The sequence below is a fragment of the Pleuronectes platessa genome, chromosome 4, assembly GCF_947347685.1.
Source record: "Pleuronectes platessa chromosome 4, fPlePla1.1, whole genome shotgun sequence".
NCBI lineage: Eukaryota > Metazoa > Chordata > Actinopteri > Pleuronectiformes > Pleuronectidae > Pleuronectes > Pleuronectes platessa.
The window spans coordinates 17,185,218-17,207,115 of NC_070629.1; the positions used below are offsets into that span (position 1 = coordinate 17,185,218).

The 21,898-nt window shown below is 42.8% G+C and overlaps 2 protein-coding genes across 4 annotated transcripts; one reads left to right on the forward strand and one right to left on the reverse strand.

Annotated features, from left to right (window-relative positions):
- Positions 1-1,941: 1,941 nt before the first annotated feature.
- iqcd (IQ motif containing D) lies at positions 1,942-11,492 on the reverse strand. Its single transcript, XM_053421049.1, has 10 exons — positions 10,847-11,492; positions 10,635-10,750; positions 9,362-9,995; positions 9,020-9,229; positions 8,845-8,916; positions 8,051-8,317; positions 3,046-3,711; positions 2,728-2,943; positions 2,547-2,618; positions 1,942-2,220 (listed from the first exon to the last, which is right to left on the reverse strand). Exons 3-10 carry the CDS (start codon positions 9,992-9,994, stop codon positions 1,942-1,944), a joined length of 2,415 nt encoding a protein of 804 aa, XP_053277024.1. The 5' UTR covers position 9,995; positions 10,635-10,750; positions 10,847-11,492.
- Positions 10,932-21,845, forward strand: tpcn1 (two pore segment channel 1). 3 transcript variants are annotated; one of them, XM_053420595.1, is made up of 26 exons: positions 10,932-11,499; positions 14,405-14,541; positions 15,645-15,821; positions 15,905-16,018; positions 16,108-16,238; positions 16,845-16,933; positions 17,052-17,086; positions 17,217-17,275; positions 17,451-17,550; positions 17,677-17,793; positions 17,883-18,007; positions 18,096-18,144; positions 18,248-18,311; positions 18,402-18,446; positions 18,538-18,594; positions 18,686-18,739; positions 18,859-18,931; positions 19,131-19,238; positions 19,346-19,507; positions 19,649-19,764; positions 20,092-20,138; positions 20,237-20,305; positions 20,433-20,529; positions 20,677-20,816; positions 20,922-21,002; positions 21,095-21,845. In XM_053420595.1, the coding sequence occupies exons 1-26, from the start codon at positions 11,409-11,411 to the stop codon at positions 21,236-21,238; spliced, it is 2,481 nt and encodes an 826-aa protein (XP_053276570.1). In that variant the 5' UTR covers positions 10,932-11,408; the 3' UTR covers positions 21,239-21,845. The 3 variants fall into 3 exon arrangements, with proteins under 3 accessions (XP_053276570.1, XP_053276569.1, XP_053276568.1); XM_053420594.1 differs by lacking the exon at positions 10,932-11,499 and adding an exon at positions 12,163-14,227 and having other exon boundaries at positions 17,677-17,781; XM_053420593.1 differs by lacking the exon at positions 10,932-11,499 and adding an exon at positions 12,165-14,227.
- Positions 21,846-21,898: the final 53 nt, after the last annotated feature.

Here is a 21,898-nt window from a genome sequence, read left to right on the forward strand (position 1 = left end):
ACTAGATTTGAAAGGTATTGAGGGCTGTGCTGTTGGTTTCTGATTTTCTGATTTTTTTGGAAATTGTTGTAGTGCTGTATGTTTGAGATAGTTTTTTTGGCAGTTAAAGGTTGTATTCTACCACAGACTGTATATATACATGGACAACGCGTCTAGAGCTAAAACACTTGAACATAGCCTACATCCGTGTGGTAACAACTACCTAAACTCTACGGATTGAAACTTTATAGGCCCCTGGTTTGAGGAGAAAGTTTGAACAAACTTAAATTAACAAAAGAAGTGAAAGAGTAAAAACGTTGAGACTTTGCATCGGGAAATCTTCACTAACATCAAGGAGACACCAGTCTTTCCCAACTCATCGGTGAGCAGCAGCTATCCCAGGGAGTTTATACACAGAGGGGTTCTGAGTGTGTGAAGACCAGCCAAAATCAACCTGAGCCATCAATGTTAATGACTTTCTACTGTGCAGTAGATGTGTGTGTGCGGCCATGTGATGGCAGGAACACTTGACTGGAGTGCTGCAATCTTTGAGCTGCTGAAGAAACGCCGGGAGGACGAGCAGCGGAGAGTAGAGATACAGGAGCGTGAACGGGTGAGGAGGGGACTCAAAGTTGTATTCTTCATTATTCAGGCGACTTTTGAAGTTGATATCAAAGTGTAAATAGGTCAGAAAATAACATTGATAAAACAAATCAATCTTTCAAATGAGTTTCAGGTCAGGTTTAACATATTTGGATGAATTACGAGATCCAAAATACACATTTTGCTCACTTTGGACCTTCCTAACTTTTCAGTAAAGTAAAGATGAATAAAAAAACAATGCTTTTTTTATTCTTACAAACTTATCTTATTATGAGACATTCAATCACTGGATCTTATTCGGGGATGAAACAACGTGAAACTGTCAAAGGGTAAAAGTTCTATTTGGTGAAGCTGTAAACAAATCTCACACAATCTCACTGAAATGTGACCCTGACTCCACACTGCCACAGCAAAAGCCCAAAAGACTGGGAACCACTGGTTTAATCTTAACCAATATGTTGAATTAAAAAAAGCCTATTGTATTATATCACTTATGCAACATCTTCATGTTATAAGTAAATAGCAGTGAAAGCTGTCAGATAATGGTAGTGAAATAGAATATACAGTGTGACATTTCCCTCTGAAATGTTTTGGAGCGCAAGTGTAAAAAAACAGATAAAGAAGCATAAAATGGAAACACTCAAGTAAAGTAAATGTAGCTCACTTAAGTAGAGTACTTTGATGAATTTACTTAGTTATTCGGACATTCATTTAGCTCCTAGCAGTAATGAATGGGTCTGGACGCAAGTATGAAATGTTCTGACAGTGTTCACGATGCATTTCAATTTGGCTTTAACGCGAACTATACTGTGTATCTAGTATATTTATCAAATAACTCATACTGTTGGTGGTTCAATCTCTTGCTCCTGCTGTTTACAAAGGAATGTATCTGAATGTAGGTAATTGATGATTTAGAATAATAGAGTCTGTACTGTCCCCATGTGGCCATGACAGAAAACAGCAACTGGTCTACCCACTGAACGACTCCTGTCTTTAACTAAGACCGGCTGACTCTTCTGGAATTCAGCTGAAGTCTCTAAGTTCATCTGTGAGGATGTCTTGGTTCTAAGGAATACAAATTATAAATTGTCTGCTGCTGTTTCATCTGGTGAGATTAGTTTGATAATGTCTGCATCGTCACAGCCTCCAAATATTACATGCTGCTCACACAGAATTAGACAGTTATATTATTTAATTCACATAAACAATTATTAATTTAAAACTTAAGAATCTTAATTGGGAAACTAGACATAAATAACAAGTACACTGAATCTGGGGTGTACTTTTTCAAAATAAAGTATCCAATACATTCATGTCCTTCAGGGAAAGTGTGTGTCGGTGATTTAACTAGTCAGTGGATCATTTCTTTTTGCCTTTCCCTTTTTTGCCCTTCTTTTTTTTGCCCTTGTTCTTCAAGTCTCTGCGGATGCTGTAGCCTCTCCACCACGCTTGGGCGATAACAGCAGCTTTGGTCTTCAGCTCCAGCTCCTTCATCTCCTCCTGTCTCTTCTCCTCTGCCAGCCGATGCTTCTCTACGATCTTGTCGTACTCTACTTCAAGGATAGAGAAGGGTTCCTTCAGCTTCCTCAGCTCCTCCTCCATCCTTTCACAGTCAATTTCATTCAGCTCCAGGTCGGCCTGAGAGACGTGATGGTGGCAAGTGCAAGGACGGAAAAGACAGAATAAGCTAGATGAGAGGTCTGACCAAAGAAAGCGAGTGTTAAGCCAGCAAGCAGCTAGCAGCACGGACATCCTGTATGCTAAATGAAAAGTTGTTGTGCATGCTAATATTTGATGTTAAGCCAACATGGTTTCTTTATGTTTTTGTGCTATAGTTTTCACAGTGACTTGGGGGAGAAATCCATGATAAACCAGAATCACATACTCCACGTGTCTGCCCGTGCTTCAGGGGAATTACCCTTTGTATTTTTCCTTTGGATACTTTATGAGGCCGGAGTTTGTACCTGCTTCTCTGCCATGTCACTGTCAAACTGTCGGAGCAAATACTCGATTTCTGTCTCCAGTCTGTCGTTTTTCTGCAAAGGAAGAAAAACAATAGGAGATGATGTTGTTTTTTTAATGAAACCTTTATATTTTAGATCAACATGAAACTTTTTCTGGAAACGTTAGATTATCTAAACTTACCTCTTGGAGTGCTCTCTCTGCCTGTTTGTTTTCACGGAGCAAACTGTCTCTCTGGCTGCTCCGTTGATTAACGTCCTGCTGCATACTGGCTTGTTTCTCTGATATTTCCAGCTGAAACGTTCCATATTCGGGTGAAATGAACACTTTTTGTGCTGCTGTTATTATGTTGTCCAGAGATTGCTGCACATCTTTGATCTCCTCATTTTTCTGAGAAATCTGCGACGGAAACAGAAGCACAGCACAAAGTCAGATACGACGATGGTTGATGAGTAACTTTTATTCTTTGTCTTTTTTTCAACTTCCGGTCTGGTGCCTTACCTTTGCATCTATTGCCTTTATGGCTGCAGCTACCTCTTCCTCCACTGGAGCCTTGTGCACCTGACTGTGGGCAGGGGATGAAGATGACGGCTTGTAGAGGACCAGCTGTTGCTCCTCATGCACACTGGTCAGCAACCTGTCGACCATTTGGCTGTGAAACATCTTAAGCCCAGTGATTAGTTTAACCTCACTCTCCCCTGCTTCCACACCTCGCTCTGCCCTGAAAACAGGAATGGCGTCTGGATACGACCGTAGAAACCTGAGCAGATCCTTGACAGAGTCCTTAATGTCCCTCTCAAGCCGTGTGTTTGCTCTCTTCCTTTCTTCTCCATCTTCTCCCTCTGCCTCCTTCTCGTGACCGTCTTGTGTTTCTCTCTCCAGGCTTTCAGCTAACAGTCGGTGCTTTTCAAGTGCCCTGTTCAACTTCTCATCCACAATGCTAGAAGCGCTGTTGAAGTGGAGGATAGCAGGCAGAGTTACAACAATCTCAATTTGACTGATGCGATGTTCCAGTACTCTTGAGATGGGCTGAGCCTCAACAGAGAGAGGGATTGCCTCAGACAGGTCATGGGTTTTTAGCCGATCCTTCGATTGGGTCTTTGCGTTTGTTGTTGCCAACACTGCTCCAGTTTTTGCAGACATAATGATTGGGAAGATCCCAAGTTCCTGTGGAAATTGAGAGAAAACAACACGCAAAATGGAAATGACAAAATGCCATTGATATTCAAATAGGCCACTTTAAAAGACACTATAGAAAGTTCAAATGTACTACAAGGACTAGTGTCAATCTCAAGTCTCTCTTCAAAGGAGACTATAAGGAAAGATCAATGGTACCACAAAGACTATGGGAACTTTATGGATGACATCATTTTGGTGATGTAAGAAATTTATGACAATCCGGTTTGGTACATTCCACATCATGTGTACCGTGTCCACAGCCGACAGGTCCCCCGCGGGCTATGGTGGTGCACGTGCATTACTACCAGACGAAGGAGCAGATGCTGCGGATGTCGAGTGAGAAAGGGCAGTGGAAATACCGAGGAGCTAATATCAGCTTTTACCCCGATCTCAGCGCGGACTTACTACGTAGAAGAACCGCGTTCCTCCCAGTCAAGATACAGCTTCGGGGGGCAGGAGTGAAGTTCTCTCTGCTACATCCAGCAAGGCTCCGGTTCTTTTTAAATGGAAAGAAATACGAGTTTGAAAATCCAGCCGAAGCGTCTGCTTTTGTCAAGTCCAAGATTCTACCAGCGGTGACATCAGAAAACGACGGAGAGTGATGGTAAGTAGGCTCACTACAGACAGTAAAAGACTGTGACAATGTAATGGAACTTTATAATATCTACTGCCCTGTCTTCTAATTTTATTTCTTTTTAATTATTATTATTATAATATATATATTTTATTTTTTTACGGGCTAATACTATAAAATTAACGTTCAATGGCCTGCTTGTAGAAGATGGGAGGACAATATTACCTCCTTCATATTAGTTGGACTTGTTTTCACCTAGGCACAAAATCAGAAGCTTTAAATGTTTCTCTGAGTTTTATGGCTAAATGTGTATAGCCTTGTGACAAATACCAGATAGATGTCTTATCAAAGGAGGTAAACAACATAATAATTGACTGTTTAAACGTGTTTCGTTATCTTATGTTAGGAGGAGGAGAGTTAGGTGCAAGCGATGTTTAGCTAATATGCACCTTTTTGCACCTGTTTTTTGGGGTATTAATGCACTTAGGTTGGGTAAGTGCTGGGGGAGGGGGGGAAGCATCCTCTTAACTTTTTTGTCTTTTTGAAATGTACATGTCGCATCTTTTTGTTTTTTGAATGTCTTACTCTTATCATCTATGGCCATCCTTTTTTATTGTGACACCCTTTATACTACACAGAGCAATGTTGTGTCGTCCTGCCTTATATATGCTATTACAGCACAACTCTGTAAAGTATGAGTAGAGTCAGGAATAGTGGTAGAAAAGTGAAGCTCATCTCTTGGAATGTGAAATCCCTGAATCACCCTGTAAAGAGGAACAATACTGGCACATTTAGGTCAACTTGGGGTAGGGGTAGCCTTCCTCCAAGAGACATACTTATGAAGTGCAGATGTTTTAGGTATTGAGAGGAGTTGGGTGGGGAAAGTCTATCATTCCAAGTTCAACGCGGGGGCCAGGGGCGCAGCTATTCTTATACACAAAAGTGTCACCTTTGATGAATCAGATAATTGCAGACTTTATCAAAAGCGGATTCACCTATAGACTGAGTTTGATCTAGCCTCTACCTCAGCAGCAGAGCAGCTGTTACTAAAACATTTGTTTTATGAGTTTGGCGACAAAGCAGGCCGGCTTCTCGCTCACCAAGCCAAACTGCAGCCTCATGCCAGATAACTCAAATTAAGACCACCTCGGGTTCAGTGACCACAGACCACAAGGAGATTAATGATGCCTTTGTAGCGTTTTATACAAACTTATACTCGTCTGAATATGATGATGAGGCTTCAGATTCAGAGTCGTTTTTTCGAAATGTGAACCTACCAACCCTTGAGGACTCCCAGAAAGATGCAGATGATTCCCCCTGACGCTGGAGGTGGTTTGTGATGCCATTAAATATATGCAATCTGGAATATCCCCTGGACCAGGCGGGTTCTCAGTGGAATTCTTTAAGAAATTTACAGAAGACTTATCCCCAATACTACTATCTATGTTTAATGATTCATTTTCAATTGGCTGTCTCCCTGAAACCCTGAACCAAGCCTCTATCTGTCTCCTACCTAAAAGGGGCAAAGACCCCTTGTTGTGCGGGTCATACAGACCGACAGAGGTGTCAAAAGTATTCCCATTCATTACTCAAGTAGAAGTATAGATACTAGGGTTTAAAAATACTTTTGTAGAAGTTTAAGAGCATTAACATGCGTTTCATGAAGCGGAAGACATAATAACGAGTTGCCAATAAGTATTGTAATTCAGTGGAATGTTATCAATAACCTTTATTGGAAGAGACTTGAGACCTTTGGACTAAATCCTGTATGTACAACAACACTACCGATAGGCTTTGTTCAGCCGCAAAAGCAGCAGGTTCTCAAAGTTATTTGAGCCTATGCATGCTCTACGTGGCCTGAAGATGAGCCCTGCAACACTAAACAGTCTTTCACAGGCTGCTGAGGCCCTGCCCTTTGTACACACCGCCCGTCGCTACTACCGATTGGATGGTTTAGTGAGGTCCTCGGATCGGCTGCGCAGGAGTCGGAAACGGTCCGAGAAGGCGATCAAACTTGACTATCTAGAGCAGGGGTGTCCAAACTACGGCCCGCAGGCCATCTGCGGCCCGCCATCCATTTTGAATTGGCCCGCCTCAAACAAAAAATTTGAAAAAAAAAATTGAAAAAAAAAAAAAAAAATTTTTTTATTTACAAACCAACAATTTAGTAGTACTTTAATGGCACTTACTTATAGCACTTTGTAGTTTAGCTCTATTTTTGAATATATTGTACTTTCTTGATTCTTGTTGTTCTGGGGTTGTACCCCTGAATCGGCTTATTGTAAGTCAGTTGCTTTGGATAAAGGCGTCAGCTAAATGAAAGGTAATGTGATGGAGTATAGCCCACTGTATTGCAGTTGTCCCTCAGAACGCAGCCAAACCCCCCCCCCCCCAACTGTCAACAGTCCGCTCCAGGGCAGGGGGGCGTGGCGCCGTGAGTGGCCCGGACCTTCGTATTTTTTTCTATATGTGGCCCTCGGGATAAAAAGTTTGGACACCCCTGATCTAGAGGAAGTAAAAGTCGTAACAAGGTCTCCGTAGGTGAACCTGCGGAAGGATCATTACCGGTACAGCCGGATTCGACTGCATGGCACCCAAACCCCCCCACAGGTGCTTAGGGTCTCGCGCTGCACCCCAGGGCCAGCGTGTCTCACGAGGCCGGGGTTCTGTTGGTGTGGCACGCGAGTGATCTCCCACCTACCCCCCCCCCCCCCCCAACTCCTTCTATTTTTCTTTCTCCTCCACTTCGTCTGAGCACTGTCCACGACCGTGCGGTGCCTCCTTCTCCGCTCTTCCACCCCCCTCCGTGCGCCTTTGCCGGCCTGCTCCGATGGCCGACGGACCTGACAGCGAGGCGCCACAGCGGAGGGGGGGGGGGGGGCTTATGCTGTGAGGACGGTGCCGCACGCCGCAGCTCTGGCTTTGCTCTCCTCCTTTTCGGAACCCTCCGGTGCGGTTGTGTGGTGGCCTCGGCCTGGCCGTGCACCCAACTCAAACTCTCCTCGTTCGAGGGGGGTTTAATGTTTTTTTGTGTGTGCATTTGAACGATGACAAACCGGAATGAAACAAGCCAAAATTAGTAAGTAACGAGGCTATTTTTAAAATGTAAGGAGTAGAAAGTACAGATATTTGCGTGAAAATGTAAGGAGTAGAAGTAAAAAGTCGTCTGAAAAATAAATACTCCAGTAAAGTATAGATACCCAAAATGTCTACTTAAGTAAGGTAACGAAGTATTTGTACTTCGTTACTTGACACCTCTGCAGACCGATTTCCCTTCTAAATGTGGACTGTAAAATTCTCGCTGCTACCTGACCAAACCGGTTTTATCCGAGGCAGACATTCCTATTCTAATATCCGTAGGCTCTTCGATATTATATATACCACCCGTTATGTAGAATTTTGCTGGAAATGTTGTGCAACAAAGCTCACAGACACGACCTGTGTGGATGTCTGTTGGTTTTACGGAAAATAGCGTTTTGGTATCTGCTGTCGTTTCGTTATTTAAGAGTAGTTTGATTTTGTCTGCAACATCACAACATACAAATATTACACATTTCTTACAAAGAATTAGAAAGCAGCAAATATTAGTTTATACATGAGAGACTTTATTGAAAAACAAAACATAAATGACAAGTAACTTAATCTGGAATAAAACGATATCTGCTCAAAAGGCTTCTCTAAATAAATCATGCGAAACATGCCCTTCAGGTAGAGTGTGGGTTAGTGATGAAACTAGTCAGCGGTTCATTTCATTTTCCCTTTGCCTTTTTTGCCCTTATTTTTTCCCTTGTTCTTCAAGGCCTTGCGGGTGCTGTAGCCTCTCCACCACGCTTGGGCGAAAATCGCAGCTTTGGTCTTCAGCTCCAGCTCCTTCATCTCCTCCAGTCTCTTCTCCTCTGCCAGCCGACGCCTCTCTATGATCTGGTCGTACTCTCTCTCTAGGACAGAGAAGGGTTCCTTCTGCTTCCTCAGCTCCTCCTCCTCCCTTTCACACTCAATTTCATTCAGCTCCAGTTCGGCCTGAGAGACATGATGGCAGGTGGCAGGTGTGAGAATGAAAAAGAGATAAAGAAAATAAATATAAAAAATAATGAAAGAATAAGTTCGATGAGAAAACTGACCCAAGAAAATAAATGTTACTTAACATAGACAGGCCCAATTGGTGTTGGCTCATTTCACAGAAACTGAAATCTTGAAAAGAATAATCCATTTAGCTGATGATATAAATACTCTGATGGTATGCTAAAGCTAAACCAATTACACAGACACAGACACACAGACAGATAGATAGATAGATAGATAGATAGATAGATAGATAGATAGACACATAGATAGATATACAGATAGATAGATAGATAGATAGATAGATAGATAGATAGATAGATAGATAGACAGACAGACAGACAGACATAGATCTATAGATATAGATAGATATATAGATAGATCAAACTGCATTGGTTGAAGGCTCTTAAGAATGCAAGTTATACAAATTTGAATACAAATGTATACTATACACTATACAAAATTTATGTTGCCTGAGTGTGTACCTGCTTCTCTGCCATGTCACTGTCAAACCTTTGGAGCAAATACTCGATTTCCGCCTCCACTTTTTCATTTTTCTGCAAAGGAAGAAAAAAATAGGAGATGATGATGTTTTATTTGATGAAAACGTAATATCAACATGAAACTTTTTCTGGAAAACTTTAAATGAACTAAAATTACCTCTTGGAGTGCTCTCTCTGCCTGTTTGTTTTCACGGAGCAAATTGTTGAGCTGATTGTTCAGTGGATCAACTTCCTGCTGCATACTGGCTTGTTTCTCTGATAAATGTGGCTGACACTTCTTGTATGTGGGTGAAATGTGCAGTTTTTGTGGCTTGTTCGCGTCCAGGGACTCCTGCAATTTTTCGATCTCCACATTTTTCTGAGAAATCTGTGAAGGGAACATATACAGGACAAAGTCAGATAGGAAAAAAGGTTGAGTAGTGACTAATCTTATTTGTGTTGCACATAAGAACATTATTAATGTAAAGGCTTATTTTTCATCATCCGATCTGGTGCTCACCTTTGCATCTATTGCCTTTATGGCTGCAGCTACCTCTTCCTCCACTGGAGCCTTGTGCACCTGACTGTGAGCAGGGGATGAAGACAACGGCTTGTAGAGGACCAGCTGTTGCTCCTCATGCACACTGGTCAGCAACCTGTCGACCATTTGGCTGTGAAACATCTTAAGCCCCGTGATTAGTTTGACCTCACTCTCCCCTGCTTCCACACCTCGCTCTGCCCTGAAAACAGGAATGGCGTCTGGATGCGACTGTAGAAACCTGAGCAGATCCTTGACAGAGTCCTTAATGTCCCTCTCAAGCCGTGTGTTTGCTCTCTTCCGTTCTTCTCCATCTTCATCCTTTGCCTCCTTCTCGAGACCGTCTTGTGTCTCTCTGTCAAGTCTTTCAGCTAACAGTCGGTGCTTTTCAAGTGCCCTGTTCAACTTCTCATCCACAACGCTAGAAGCGCTGTTGAAGCGGAGGATAGCAGGCAGAGTTACTACAATCTCAATTTGACTGATGCGATGTTCTAGTACTCTTGAGATGGGCTGAGCCTCAACAGAGAGAGGGATTGCCTCTGACAGGTCAGGGTTCTTTAGTCGATCCTTCAATTTAGTCTTGGTCTCTGCCACTGTTGCCTCCTTTGAGGACATACTGATTGATAGGACAAAAGGAAATTGTTATATGTGAACATACAATCCAGAAATATCTGAGATCATATTAACACACTCATAACTAGCATATAAACTAATATCCCAACTAATAATATGCATACCGATTTGTTTACCAATAACTTTGAACACTTTGTTATGATTGATTTTCTCCTATTTCGCTGTTCACCTTATATAAACTAATATTGAATTACAGTCTCCGCTCTTTTCCTTTTTTCATGGAAGTGAAAACAAGTTATGCAATCATTGATCATCATGTCTTCAGTTTAACTTAATTTATAGGGGTAAAAACACATCAGATACAACATTTTTTTTATGGAGATTATTTTTTAAAGGTCTTTGAATGGGAACCTTGAAATGAGTTAATCTGTTGTGGTTACAATCTCTTTAAGAAACCACTAGTTATGACATGTCTTTGGCCTGAAGTAACGATTAGATACATTTTACAAGATTATATGTCTACATGTGTGTGTGTGTTCACCAGTCTACACATTTCAAGTAGTTGTTAAACATAAAAAATACCTGGCGTTTTTCTTATTTAACTCTATATATAAATATAAAACACATTTAGCTTGTGTTAGTTTATGCAAAGCAGTATAAAAATGTATTATAAGCTACAAACCTGTCAACTCGTGTTTTTGCCGCAAGCAGGAACTTTAACTTATTTTCTTCGGTTGCTAAGATACCACTAACATCCGTGGCAGCGTCACAGAAAACAGAAGACGGTGTTGCAGAAAACTGTAAAATCATGAAAAAAAAAGAAAAAAAAGCACATCGATGAGTATTGTTGTTGAGCATTAATTAATAACATATTACAAATAATACATAACATACTTCTATTACAATGGCTCTGCAGCATTGTCCTTTTCGAAACAACTTTTATTTTGAAAGTTTGGTATCCCAGCCTGTCGCAAATCGATTCAGTGTCGTGAATGTTTGTTGATGTAGCGGTAAACCCAGCGTCTGCACAGAGCTTCTCCGGTGTCGTCGTTCACTATCAGGTGTCGTCTTTGCGTCAATGTCTCTATAGATCTACCCGGTGCAGTCAGGTGTCGGTTACATGTCAGCGGGCCACGCACAGTGTCTGTAATCCAGGAGGAAAGACGAAGATGGCGTGATGGACACAGACGGACTGTCCGGGTCCATCACGCCGCTAGTTCCTGTGTCACCGGAGACATTTAAACTTGTAGTTAGCGGCCATTAGCTCCGTTAGCACTCGCTTTGTTAGCCAACAACAACAAGTGGCGGAGGAAAGGATGCGCAGTTATCCCGAGATCTGCGCAACTGACCGTGGAGTTGTTTAGCTCGTCGGTGGCTTGAACTACCTTGTGACCGACCGTAGGTTCACTTCGGGCGGGTCACATCCTGTTCATCTGCTGCTGCTGCTGCTGCTGCCATGGAGTCTGACGACGACGTGCCGCTCATCTTAACCTGGGACGAGGCGAACAGCGGTCTGCTGTGCGAGGAGGTGGAGAGAGGAGACGAGAGTGAGTCAGTGACGGGACCAGTGGGGAGGTTGTGTCAACTGGGGTTTTCAGACGCACCAGTAAAGAAGCGCTCAGTGACGGCGGTTCATTCCCAGTCGTTCATGAAGTTCGTTCAACAAGTTAACAAGTGTGCTCACACGTTTGCACATTTGAATTTGAAAACCCTTCATGGATTTCTTTGTTTCAGATTGAGGATGGTCCAAATGTTTTCTTTTTTCATTTATTAGCTAGATATAGGCCAGTCTAATAACAGCAACAAATCCTGCCTCCATGAAAGATCAGTTTTAGAGGTGTTGGTTCAATCACATGCTCATTCTGGAGGCTTTACTTTGTGTTGCATGATAAGTTATTCATGAACAGAATGTGCAAAATGTGACCTCCAACATCATCGTCTCCAAATAAGTTGCATCAAAAACTCCTTAAAACAGTTTTAAACATTACTCAAAGTCAAGTGTACCAGAACTAGCAAATGAGAATAGGCTTGATCACTGGTTTCTACTGCATGAGTTAGTCATCGTATGTTCGTTTTTTTAAGTTGCTCCAGCAATTGTCTCTTTTCATTCTGCCACACCATGTCCAACATAACCATCTGCTTTTTGATTCCAAGTTATTGTTGCCTGATGCATTGTTTTTTGTATATATATTTACAGTGTAGTAAAGAAGAGTAATTTCTGGACAAATTGTTTATGTTTTCCAATAGCAGTATATGTTGAATCGAAGTCAGTGCTCATCGACTCACCAGGTTTGCACTGTGGCAGACTGAGGCCGCTTAGTGTCGTTGACAACCAGCTGCACAAATGCTGCACATCCAGGTCCCACTGCTTGAATGGAGCAAAGAGAGAGAGTCCACCAGGGTCTTTGGTCACGTGTGTGGGAGTGAGAGAGTGTGTGTTTGTGTGTGTGTGTGTGCAGTATGTATGGGTATCCATGCATCCACTCAACGTTGTAATCCTGCTCCCTTTGTGTTCCTCACATATAAGCTACAAAATGACCCCTCTGAGAAACTGCTGCTTCAGCAGACCGTGCACCCCTCAGCCCCTCCCTGTTGCTCATGGGCAGCATGTGTGTGTTGTGTGCGTATGAATGTCTGTGGCCTGTGTGTAACTGTGTCTGTGTGTGTTTGAGCCCATTGGATCATTTTCTCTGGCTTTAGAGGTGGACAGGAAGAGCAGAGGAGTTTATTTTCTCAGGACATGTAGGAGTGGTGGACAAGGAGGATGTATCACAGAGCTCTTGCTAATTACTGTTGGAACTTTCTGGAGAGAGAGGGAGTTTGAACCTGGACACTGGGAGAGAAGGCTGCCTTGTGTCACCTCAGTGGCAAATCACATGCTGGGACGTTTGCAGTATATTTTTGTCACTGGCCGTCCGGACCCTTCAGTTCGCCACCAAACTGGATTTTATTTTCCTCCTGGGAGAAACCGTCACGACTGCTGAGTCTGTTTGTGTCTCTGTGAACGTGACCCTGCCGTGTTATTGAGTGGGAGCTCCAAACATGTTATTGTTCTCACACAAATGAGGGGTTGGAATGGCGCAAGGCAGACACGGGGTGTACTCCTGTCAGGATAACAGCCAGGCTGCCGCCGGACTGGAATTTGATCTTCACACTTAAGCCCTCGACCTGCTGCGATCATGCTGGACAAGAAACGCCTGTGACTGCATTTGTGAGACTCGTATTGTCTCCACCAAGTCTTATTCAGAGGAGCTGTGCCTGAAGGAGAAACATGTGATATAGAGTGTGTGGGAGGATCACCCAGATAGACTTAAATATGCAGCTGTAGACAGACACATGAAGGCCTTTATTATTATAACTGTGGCATATATTTATGAGAAACCCTGCTGGAATCTGTTAAGAAGGATATTAGAGAATGTTCAGTGAATCTGGATTTCCTCTTTTGTGATTCCACTTCTGAACTATTTTTGTAGACAGTGCAGATGTAAGAACAGAAAGGCCAATTTGAGTCATTACCTCCTACATGCTTCTTACACACTGTTATTAGATATCTAGATGTGTTACCCAGTTTTGGGAAGTTAGCTTTGCTTCATCCTGCAGCAGAGGAATAGTTCAGCTTGTGGTTTATCTGTCTTGCGTCTGTATCCTAGTCTGTGGCAGGATGGAGACGTAACAGGCAATGTGATGTCAGCGCAAACACGGCCCTCTCATACTAACTTGACAGTGCTCGGTTCAAAGTACAAACTCTGCTGGGAAGGCAGGAGTGTAAAATCAGTGTACAAGTGTTCAATTCACATTTCACTGTTGCTGGTTTCTCATGTATCTTTCATCCATGTGACTGGAAGACACGCATTTTCCAAAAGAAGCAACCCGAGTAAACAGTTAGTCAGAGACGTTCTGTGATTGGTTTAAGTGGTGGTGTGTCTCCAGTGTCTCCGTGATCCTCCAGCTTGTCCTGGATGATTCTGGATCTGTGGGGACTCACATCTGGACTCCACTGTGTTCCCGGAGTTTGCATCGGTGGAAGGTTTGGCCATCTGTTTCTCCAGATGTGTCTGAATGCTGGAACGACACCAGTGTACTGGGATTGACACAGAAACGCACACTGAGGGACCTTAATACATCCACACAACTCAGGCACACAAAAGACAAATCTGAACTGATCAATGGAGTGTGTGTGCAGGCAGACAGCTGGGCTCCATGAAGATCACACCCATAATGAGAGTCCTGTAGTGACCTCCTCCTATTCTTCACAATTAGAACTGGGCCGCATTGGTAGGCGCATACTCTTCTGTATACTCTTTGTGTATATGTGACGTTATATGTTCTTTTATACAAAGAACCAACTTGGAGTAAAAAGACAAGCAAACCTTATTTCCAGCTTCTATTACATATCTGTAGGAATCAGGACTGTATGAATAATACATGGGCATTTTTTGTTTTTATTTCCAGATGGAGGTACAGGCAATTATGACATAGTGAACAATGCGGTGATCTCAACACCAGGGCCACAAAACCACAGAGCCCAGAATGTGTCATTACGGCAAAGCTGGGAGATGAACTACCAGGAGGCGGCCATCTACCTACAGGTAACCAGCCCCTCGCACTGCGTTCACCAGGCCATAATGGTTTCTATCACACCAACTATACTGTGTTACGTGTAAATGATTAAACCTTGTGCCCTTTCGATGGACTGTATTGACATCACGAACAGCTGCGTGAAGTAATAAACCAGTTATTATTCAAGGGACTGCAAAGTTCACACGTAGAGTAATAAATGTGCACATGTCAAACAGATGATGTGTAATTTGTTTTTGTAATTATCTGAATGGCTTCACCTCCAGTGCAAGTTGACTGTGGAAACATGGTGGTGCGACAAGAAGAGAAAACATTAATAATTCACATTCACATATATTCTAATCAGTTCCAGCTCCTAAAGCCTACACACTGGTCCTTTAATGCAATGAAACAATAACTATTGTTGTCAGTAACACCCGTGTGTCTGATATTATTACATGCTCCTCGGGAGGTCCCATGACCCGAGTTGTGAAGCTGTTGTTCTGGCGTCAGTGTGATCAAGTGCTCTGAAGTTGTAATGTGGAAAAATCCTGGTCGCTGTAAACAAAAAGTGTTTACAGTGTATTTCAAGTGTAAACACAGCACCATGACGCCTCTTTTCAACATTTGCATTATAACGGAGAGCAAAGGAAAAGGATCAGGCATGACAGACATAGAGATAGTTTAGATAGATGTAAAAGATACAGAATTGGCTAAAAGGTGATGTTGTTGGGTTCATGTGAGACCACAGTGTGCAAGTGACGAAAGTAACATTTGACAAGGTGACATTAGAAGCTGCTATTTAAAGCTGACTGTAAAAATGTGTCGGTCTATAAGCGGAGACGTCAGCAACTCGGCAACTCGAGTCCCCCAAATATTTAGTTGTTCCGACTTGAGATGACGTTCACGTGAATTCTCTCTCACTCTGGAACAAATTTTCCTGATTATTTTGACAACTCCTGAATGCACAATACGTCCTTGTCCTCTGTGAAAATGTTCTTGAAGTCAGATTTTACTGCCTTTTCATACCATTGTTCCATAGTGGTGAGACATGAGTGAAATCTCCAAAAAACCCTATATTTCAAATTCTCATGCTCAGTATGTGGTGTGCACGTGTTGTGAATTTCTCCTGCAGGAAGGAGAGAACAATGATAAGTTCTTCACGCACCCCCGGAACCCCAGGGCCCTGGCAGCCTACCTGTTTGCACACAACCACCTGTTCTACATGATGGAGCTGCTCACAGGCCTGATGCTGATGATGCTGTCGCTGTGTGAAGCTCCCGCCGTGCCCTCATTGCGCCTGGATGTTTACGTTAGTGAACCCGTACACAACCAAACACAAAGAGTTTACACACAGTTTACTGTAGACTCCCCCTTTGTGTGATACCTCTGCAGGTCCATGCTACTCTGGAGCTGCTGGCTCTGGTGATGGTGGCGTTCGAGCTGTGCATGAAAATGCGCTGGTTAGGCTTCCACACCTTCATACGACACAAGAGGACCATGGTGAAGGTAATTCACACATGACAGATGCTTCCTGGTGGCCCGGACCCAACTTCTGTTAATGTGTGTTGTTCATGTTGTCTCTTGTCTTCGTGCAGACGTGCGTGTTGCTGCTCCAGTTCGTGGAGGCCATCGTGGTTCTGATCAGACAGACGTCTCACGTGCGAGTGACCAGAGCTCTCAGGCCAATATTCCTGGTGGACTGTAGATACTGCGGAGCTGTGCGCAGGTACATGATGACCTAATCGGACTCACACACATTGTTGTGAGGACACTCATCGACATAATGCATTCCCCTAGTCCTTTTCCCTTAACCATCACAACTAAATGCCTAACCCTTATCCTAAACCATGACATAACCCTCAAACAGCCCATTGAATTTGTGGGGCCCAGCAAAACAAACACACACACACATACACACCCACACACACGCACACAATCGTAACACATTCCAACACGGTCATTGCCACTAAATTGAAATTAAAGCTTTTTCAATTCATACATCCTCCACCAAGTTCTGTTTGCATATTGAAAGAATATTCAAAAGAAGAGCAGAATAACTAAAAGAAAGAAGAAAACAAAAAAATGTGGACTTTGACATTGATGTGGTAATTGTGAAACATCTTTCAAAAATTACACACTAATCACTGATATTTAGTTTTAATCTAATTGAATCTTCAGACTCTTAATCTTTTAGAGTGTGTAACCTAATAGTTCTTGTGCTTTTTAATATCTTTATCCCAGTTTCATCCTGCTCCTCGAACACACAGACACTGTGATTTAACTCAATTAAAAGCACTTGTCACTGACACACTTTTCTTTTTGTTTTAATCAGAAACTTGCGTCAGATCTTCCAGTCCCTCCCACCTTTTATTGACATCCTCCTTCTGCTGCTTTTCTTCATGGTTATATTTGCTATCCTGGGTAAGAACATGTTGAATTAAATGTGTACATAGATGATATCTCTGCCATCTTTAATAGTTAAGGTTTAACCAGCGACTGTGTTCAGAGGGAATCAGGTCTTGTCTTTTGTCTCCTCCAGGTTTCTGCCTCTTCTCTCCAAACACCGCTGACCCCGTACGTTGTCTCTTTGTTCTGCACTGACATTCGTTTGTTTAAGTTGTGTCAGCGCTGGACCCTGGTTGTGCGTCTCTGTTTCTCCGTTGTGGTCAGATTTCCCGACTTTAACTCTCTCCTCTCCCTGCAGTACTTCAGCACTCTGGAGAACAGCCTCGTCAGTCTGTTTGTGTTGCTGACCACAGCAAAGTAAGCTCAGCAGCACACGTTGTACTGTTCAGATATATATTTTTTTACACACATGGCATGCATGTGGTATTTCCTTCCTCCAGCACTCTGCATGATTTCTTTCCCCCACTACATGCGTGTTTTCGCTGATTTCACTGTTTTCATTCTGTATCTCCTGGTTTCCTCTTTCCTGCAGCTTCCCCGATGTGATGATGCCATCGTACTCCAAGAACCGCTGGTCCTGTGTCTTCTTCATTGTTTACCTTTCCATAGAGCTCTACTTCGTCATGAACCTGGTACAATTTGCCTGATGTTTTTTGTCCGATAGCGGTGAATGTATGAGAGTCTTGTAGCCATTTCCTGTTAGGATTAGACATGGCTTCCAATTCATTCACTCATATGACCATGTTCTCCCTCCGCAGCTCCTGGCTGTCGTGTTTGATACATTTAATGATGTAGAGAAGATGAAGTTTAAGTCTCTTCTTCTTCACAAACGCTCCGCTATTGACCACGCCTTTCATCTGCTGGTGAGCCGGCAGGTATGACACCTCACCCTCTCACATATATTTGGTTTGAATTATTTCAATCAAAGACTCTGTGTTTCCTGTCACGGCCCTTTTGTCTCCAGAGGCCGATGGGCGTGTCGCTGAAACAGTTTGACGGCCTGATGCGGTTCTACAGACCCCGGATGTCTGCACGGGACCGCTTCCTCACATACAAAGCTCTGAACACCTCCGGGGCTCCGATGCTCAGGTGACTTCCTGACACACTTTTTGTAATTTACTCAAATCCGTTCTGCATTTAATAGCAATGCATCATTTTCATGTCTGCTCTGCCACAGTCTACCGGACTTTTACAAGTTCTATGAGGTCACTGGCCTTAAATGGAAGGTAGGAAAACTTACTTTGTACTGTCTGGTTATGTTTTTTTTTACTTCTTTGCTGTCTTTTTTTTTATATATATACATACATAAACTGTTTATTTGTTATTTAGGCACGGCGCAGTGGAGAGCATTGGTTTGATGATCTTCCTCATACAACCTTCCTCATTTTTAAAGGTAAGTTCTCTGTTCCTTTTCTTTTGTATATTAAACAAAACAAATCCGTCGCCCAAATTCCTTATTTACAATACTTCTCTTCTTCAATAGGGATCAATCTGCTGGTAACGTCTAAGGCTTTCCATTATGCCATGTGTAAGTCTAATCATTGACATCCCCCCCGCTGCTGTCTTCAGAGACACAGAGGTCACATGGTAAACCTTTTAACCTTTCCTTGTGACTGCAGATGCGGTGGTGGCCATTAACGGTGTGTGGATCCTCGTGGAGACCTACACGCTGAATAGTAAGAACCTCTGTTGATCACATGAGCACACGCGAGGAAGAGTGTTGCAGTGCAGATACAGATACAGTCTCTCCTCTCTTTCCTCCTGCAGGTGGATTTTCCTGGTCCAGAATTGTTCCCTGGAGCTACATGGTTTTCCTGACCAGTGAGTCGACTGTATTCTCCCACTTATAACTCATATAACAGTATTCACCTGCTGTATAACCAGTCACAGGTTGCTCACGTGCACATTTACTGATTTTCCCTCTGTCCTTCCTCCTTCAGTTTATGGCGTAGAGGTGTTATTGAAAATAACAGGTTTGGGGCCAATTGCTTATATCACCAATGGGTGGAATCTGTGAGTAATAACAGTTTGTTTTCATTAATACATAAATGAATCTGTGCTGTGGATGAAACGTATATTCTTCCTCAGAACTTTTCACTTTTTCCTTTCACTGCTGACGTTTAGGTGTATTTTGACTAAAAGTTATTTGAAATTGTACCAAACCCTGTTTTTCTACTTTTATTGATAATCTTTACTTTGGTGGTGTTTCCAGGTTCGACTTCTCTGTGACGGTCTTTGCCTTCATGGGCTTGATCGCCCTTGCATTCGATATGGAGCCATTTTACTTTATCGTGGTGCTCAGGCCATTTCAGCTGCTACGGTGTGCTTTCATTTCTACTCCTAAGATTAGAGAGGACAATTTAAGTAGAAACTAGTGTTTTGCTTTCATTTCCGTTCCAACTTCCTTTTCTCTGTCGTCTCTCTCAGGTTGTTTAAGATAAAGCAGCGGTATCGTAATGTGTTGGACACCATGTTCGAGCTCTTCCCAAGAATGGCCAGTCTGGGGTTGACCCTAATCATCTTTTACTACTCCTTTGCAATTGTGGGAATGGAGTTTTTTGCAGATGTTGTCTACCCCAACTGCTGCAAGTGAGAGTATTCTCAGTATTAGGATGTATTATCATAAACTCTGGTTTTCTGTATTCTCCTTTACCTTGGTACACAAGAGGATATATTATGTTCACTTTCACTAACAACTTGTCATTCTATCTATTTATCTTTTTTTCTCAGCACCAGCACCGTGGCAGACTCCTACAGGCAGATCAACGTCACATATGGCAACAAAACAGTGTTGGAAGAGGGCTACTATTATCTCAATAACTTCAACAATATTCTCAGCAGCTTTGGTAAATCAGCTCATTCAGGGCATTGTAGTTTTTAGAAAACATAATTTAAACGGTAGAAAATAGTTATTTCGTTTGGTAACTGAGTCGTGAGTGTTTATGGCAGCAGGACGACGTACGGGTGAAAAACATTTGCAATGTTTATGGCAATGAAAGAAAATATCCCCTAATGCAACAGTGCGGCTCACATATAGATAATCATGGAGGTTTACTATTTGGCACAGAGGAATAAAATAAATCTCTCTTTAATTACACAAATATAACTTGTAAATGTGTTTTTGCTTTAAGTTGTGTAAGTGTTACAGTTTTTTATGTGTTTTTTTTCTCCAGTGACTCTGTTTGAACTGACTGTGGTCAATAACTGGTACATCACCATGGTGAGTCTTTCATTTCATTCATCAGTCCTCACTCTGCGGTCTTGTTGTTGACCAACAGGGGTCACTGTTTGACTGCTGCTGTGTTCACTCTCCCTCAGGAAGGAGTAACCTCTATGACCACCCACTGGAGCCGTCTGTACTTCATGACCTTTTACATAGTTACCATGGTGAGGAAGTCTGTTTGGTCGCATCAGTGTCTGTTGTGTGTCTGTTAAAGGACACACTGAATTTTTGTCTCCCTGTGTGCATGTGACTGCATCTGTGCACGAGTGTGATCCTTTGTACCTTGTTCAGGTGGTGATGACCATCATTGTGGCCTTCATTCTGGATGCGTTTGTGTTCCGAATGAACTACAGCCGCAAGAACCGGGAACCAGTGGAGAACCCAGATGGTGGGACTGTGGATATTTGCACTATTTCTTGCACAGATAAACAAATTAAATGCTTATTGGATTTATATGTAACTGAGAGTCCTGTGTGAAAGAGTAATGCTTTGCATGGATGAGATTTGTAATTGTGTTTATTTTCTGTGTGTGTAGATGAGAACGGGATTGTGTTTGAAGTAGAGGTGAGTCGAGATGAAGCTCTGGCCACACTAGAGCTGTACAAACAGACATGTCCAGGACAGTCGTCCCTCGGCTCTCTACAGGGAGTCCTGCAAACTATGGACAGGAGCGGCGTAAGAACACACGCACACGCACACACACACACACACACACACACACAGAGTTCTCTACGTCAAATCCAACTAACCAGCTTTCCTTTGGGCTTTTGGTGTGCATAGCACTCCTCTTTAGTGTACCTAGGCCGCAGGTCGAGGACGAAGAGTGACCTCAGCATGAAAATGTACGAGGAGGAGATGCAGGTAAGAAACAGAACAAGTGACCCTGGACACCATGACAGTAATTAGTTTGTATTTCCTAACCCCCTGACCCTTTGAACTGCTTGTTTCTGCAGGAGTGGTTTGCAGAGTTTTCAAGGGAAAGCCTGCCTCAGCTAGACCAAAGCCCAGAGCGGAATCTGAACATTCCCGACTCTAACCCGTCAACCTTCCCAGAGCCTCAGCTCAACTCACAGACTGGACCTCACTCCACCAACTAACGCACAGTTTCTTAGCGGTACACCTACACCTCCATCTCAGCATTTTTTTTAATGCTAAGAAACCCCATGACTCCTGGTCTTCTCCTGGTCGCCCAACATTTACCATTTGCTACAGTTGGAAACTTGTTCTGGGCCTGTGGGACTGAAGTGAGTTGAGTCAATGGCGGCACCTCCCTGGGGCCATCACTTCATATGGAGAGGCAGCAGTGTGTTGATCTGTTTGTCTGTTGCTCGGACAGGAGCGTTGAGCGTTGCCCTTTTTTCGGACCTTTCAAAGACTGAAGCAAATGGAATGAGGGAGTCTCGTCTACCACAGTATGTTGTGTTCATGTACTGCTGTAGGCCTTTTGTAACCTCTCGTGTTTCATGTAGAACTTAAACCTGATGCCTTAGTTAAACGGCTCCTCTGAACAGTATTGACACAGACACTTCTATGTTGTCTAAAGACCAAAAGTATAAAGACTCACACTCCTTTTAGCTCAAAACAGTTAAGGTGTATCTCCGAACTACGTGTACTCACAACTCAAGGTGTTTTATATAACTTCCTATTCTGTAATGTATTTCAGTTAGTTAATAAGGGATTTTAATAAACTGCTCAAATTGTCAATAGCATTGATGTATTTTTGCTGTTCTAGTATACAGCTGGCAACTGTAAATACA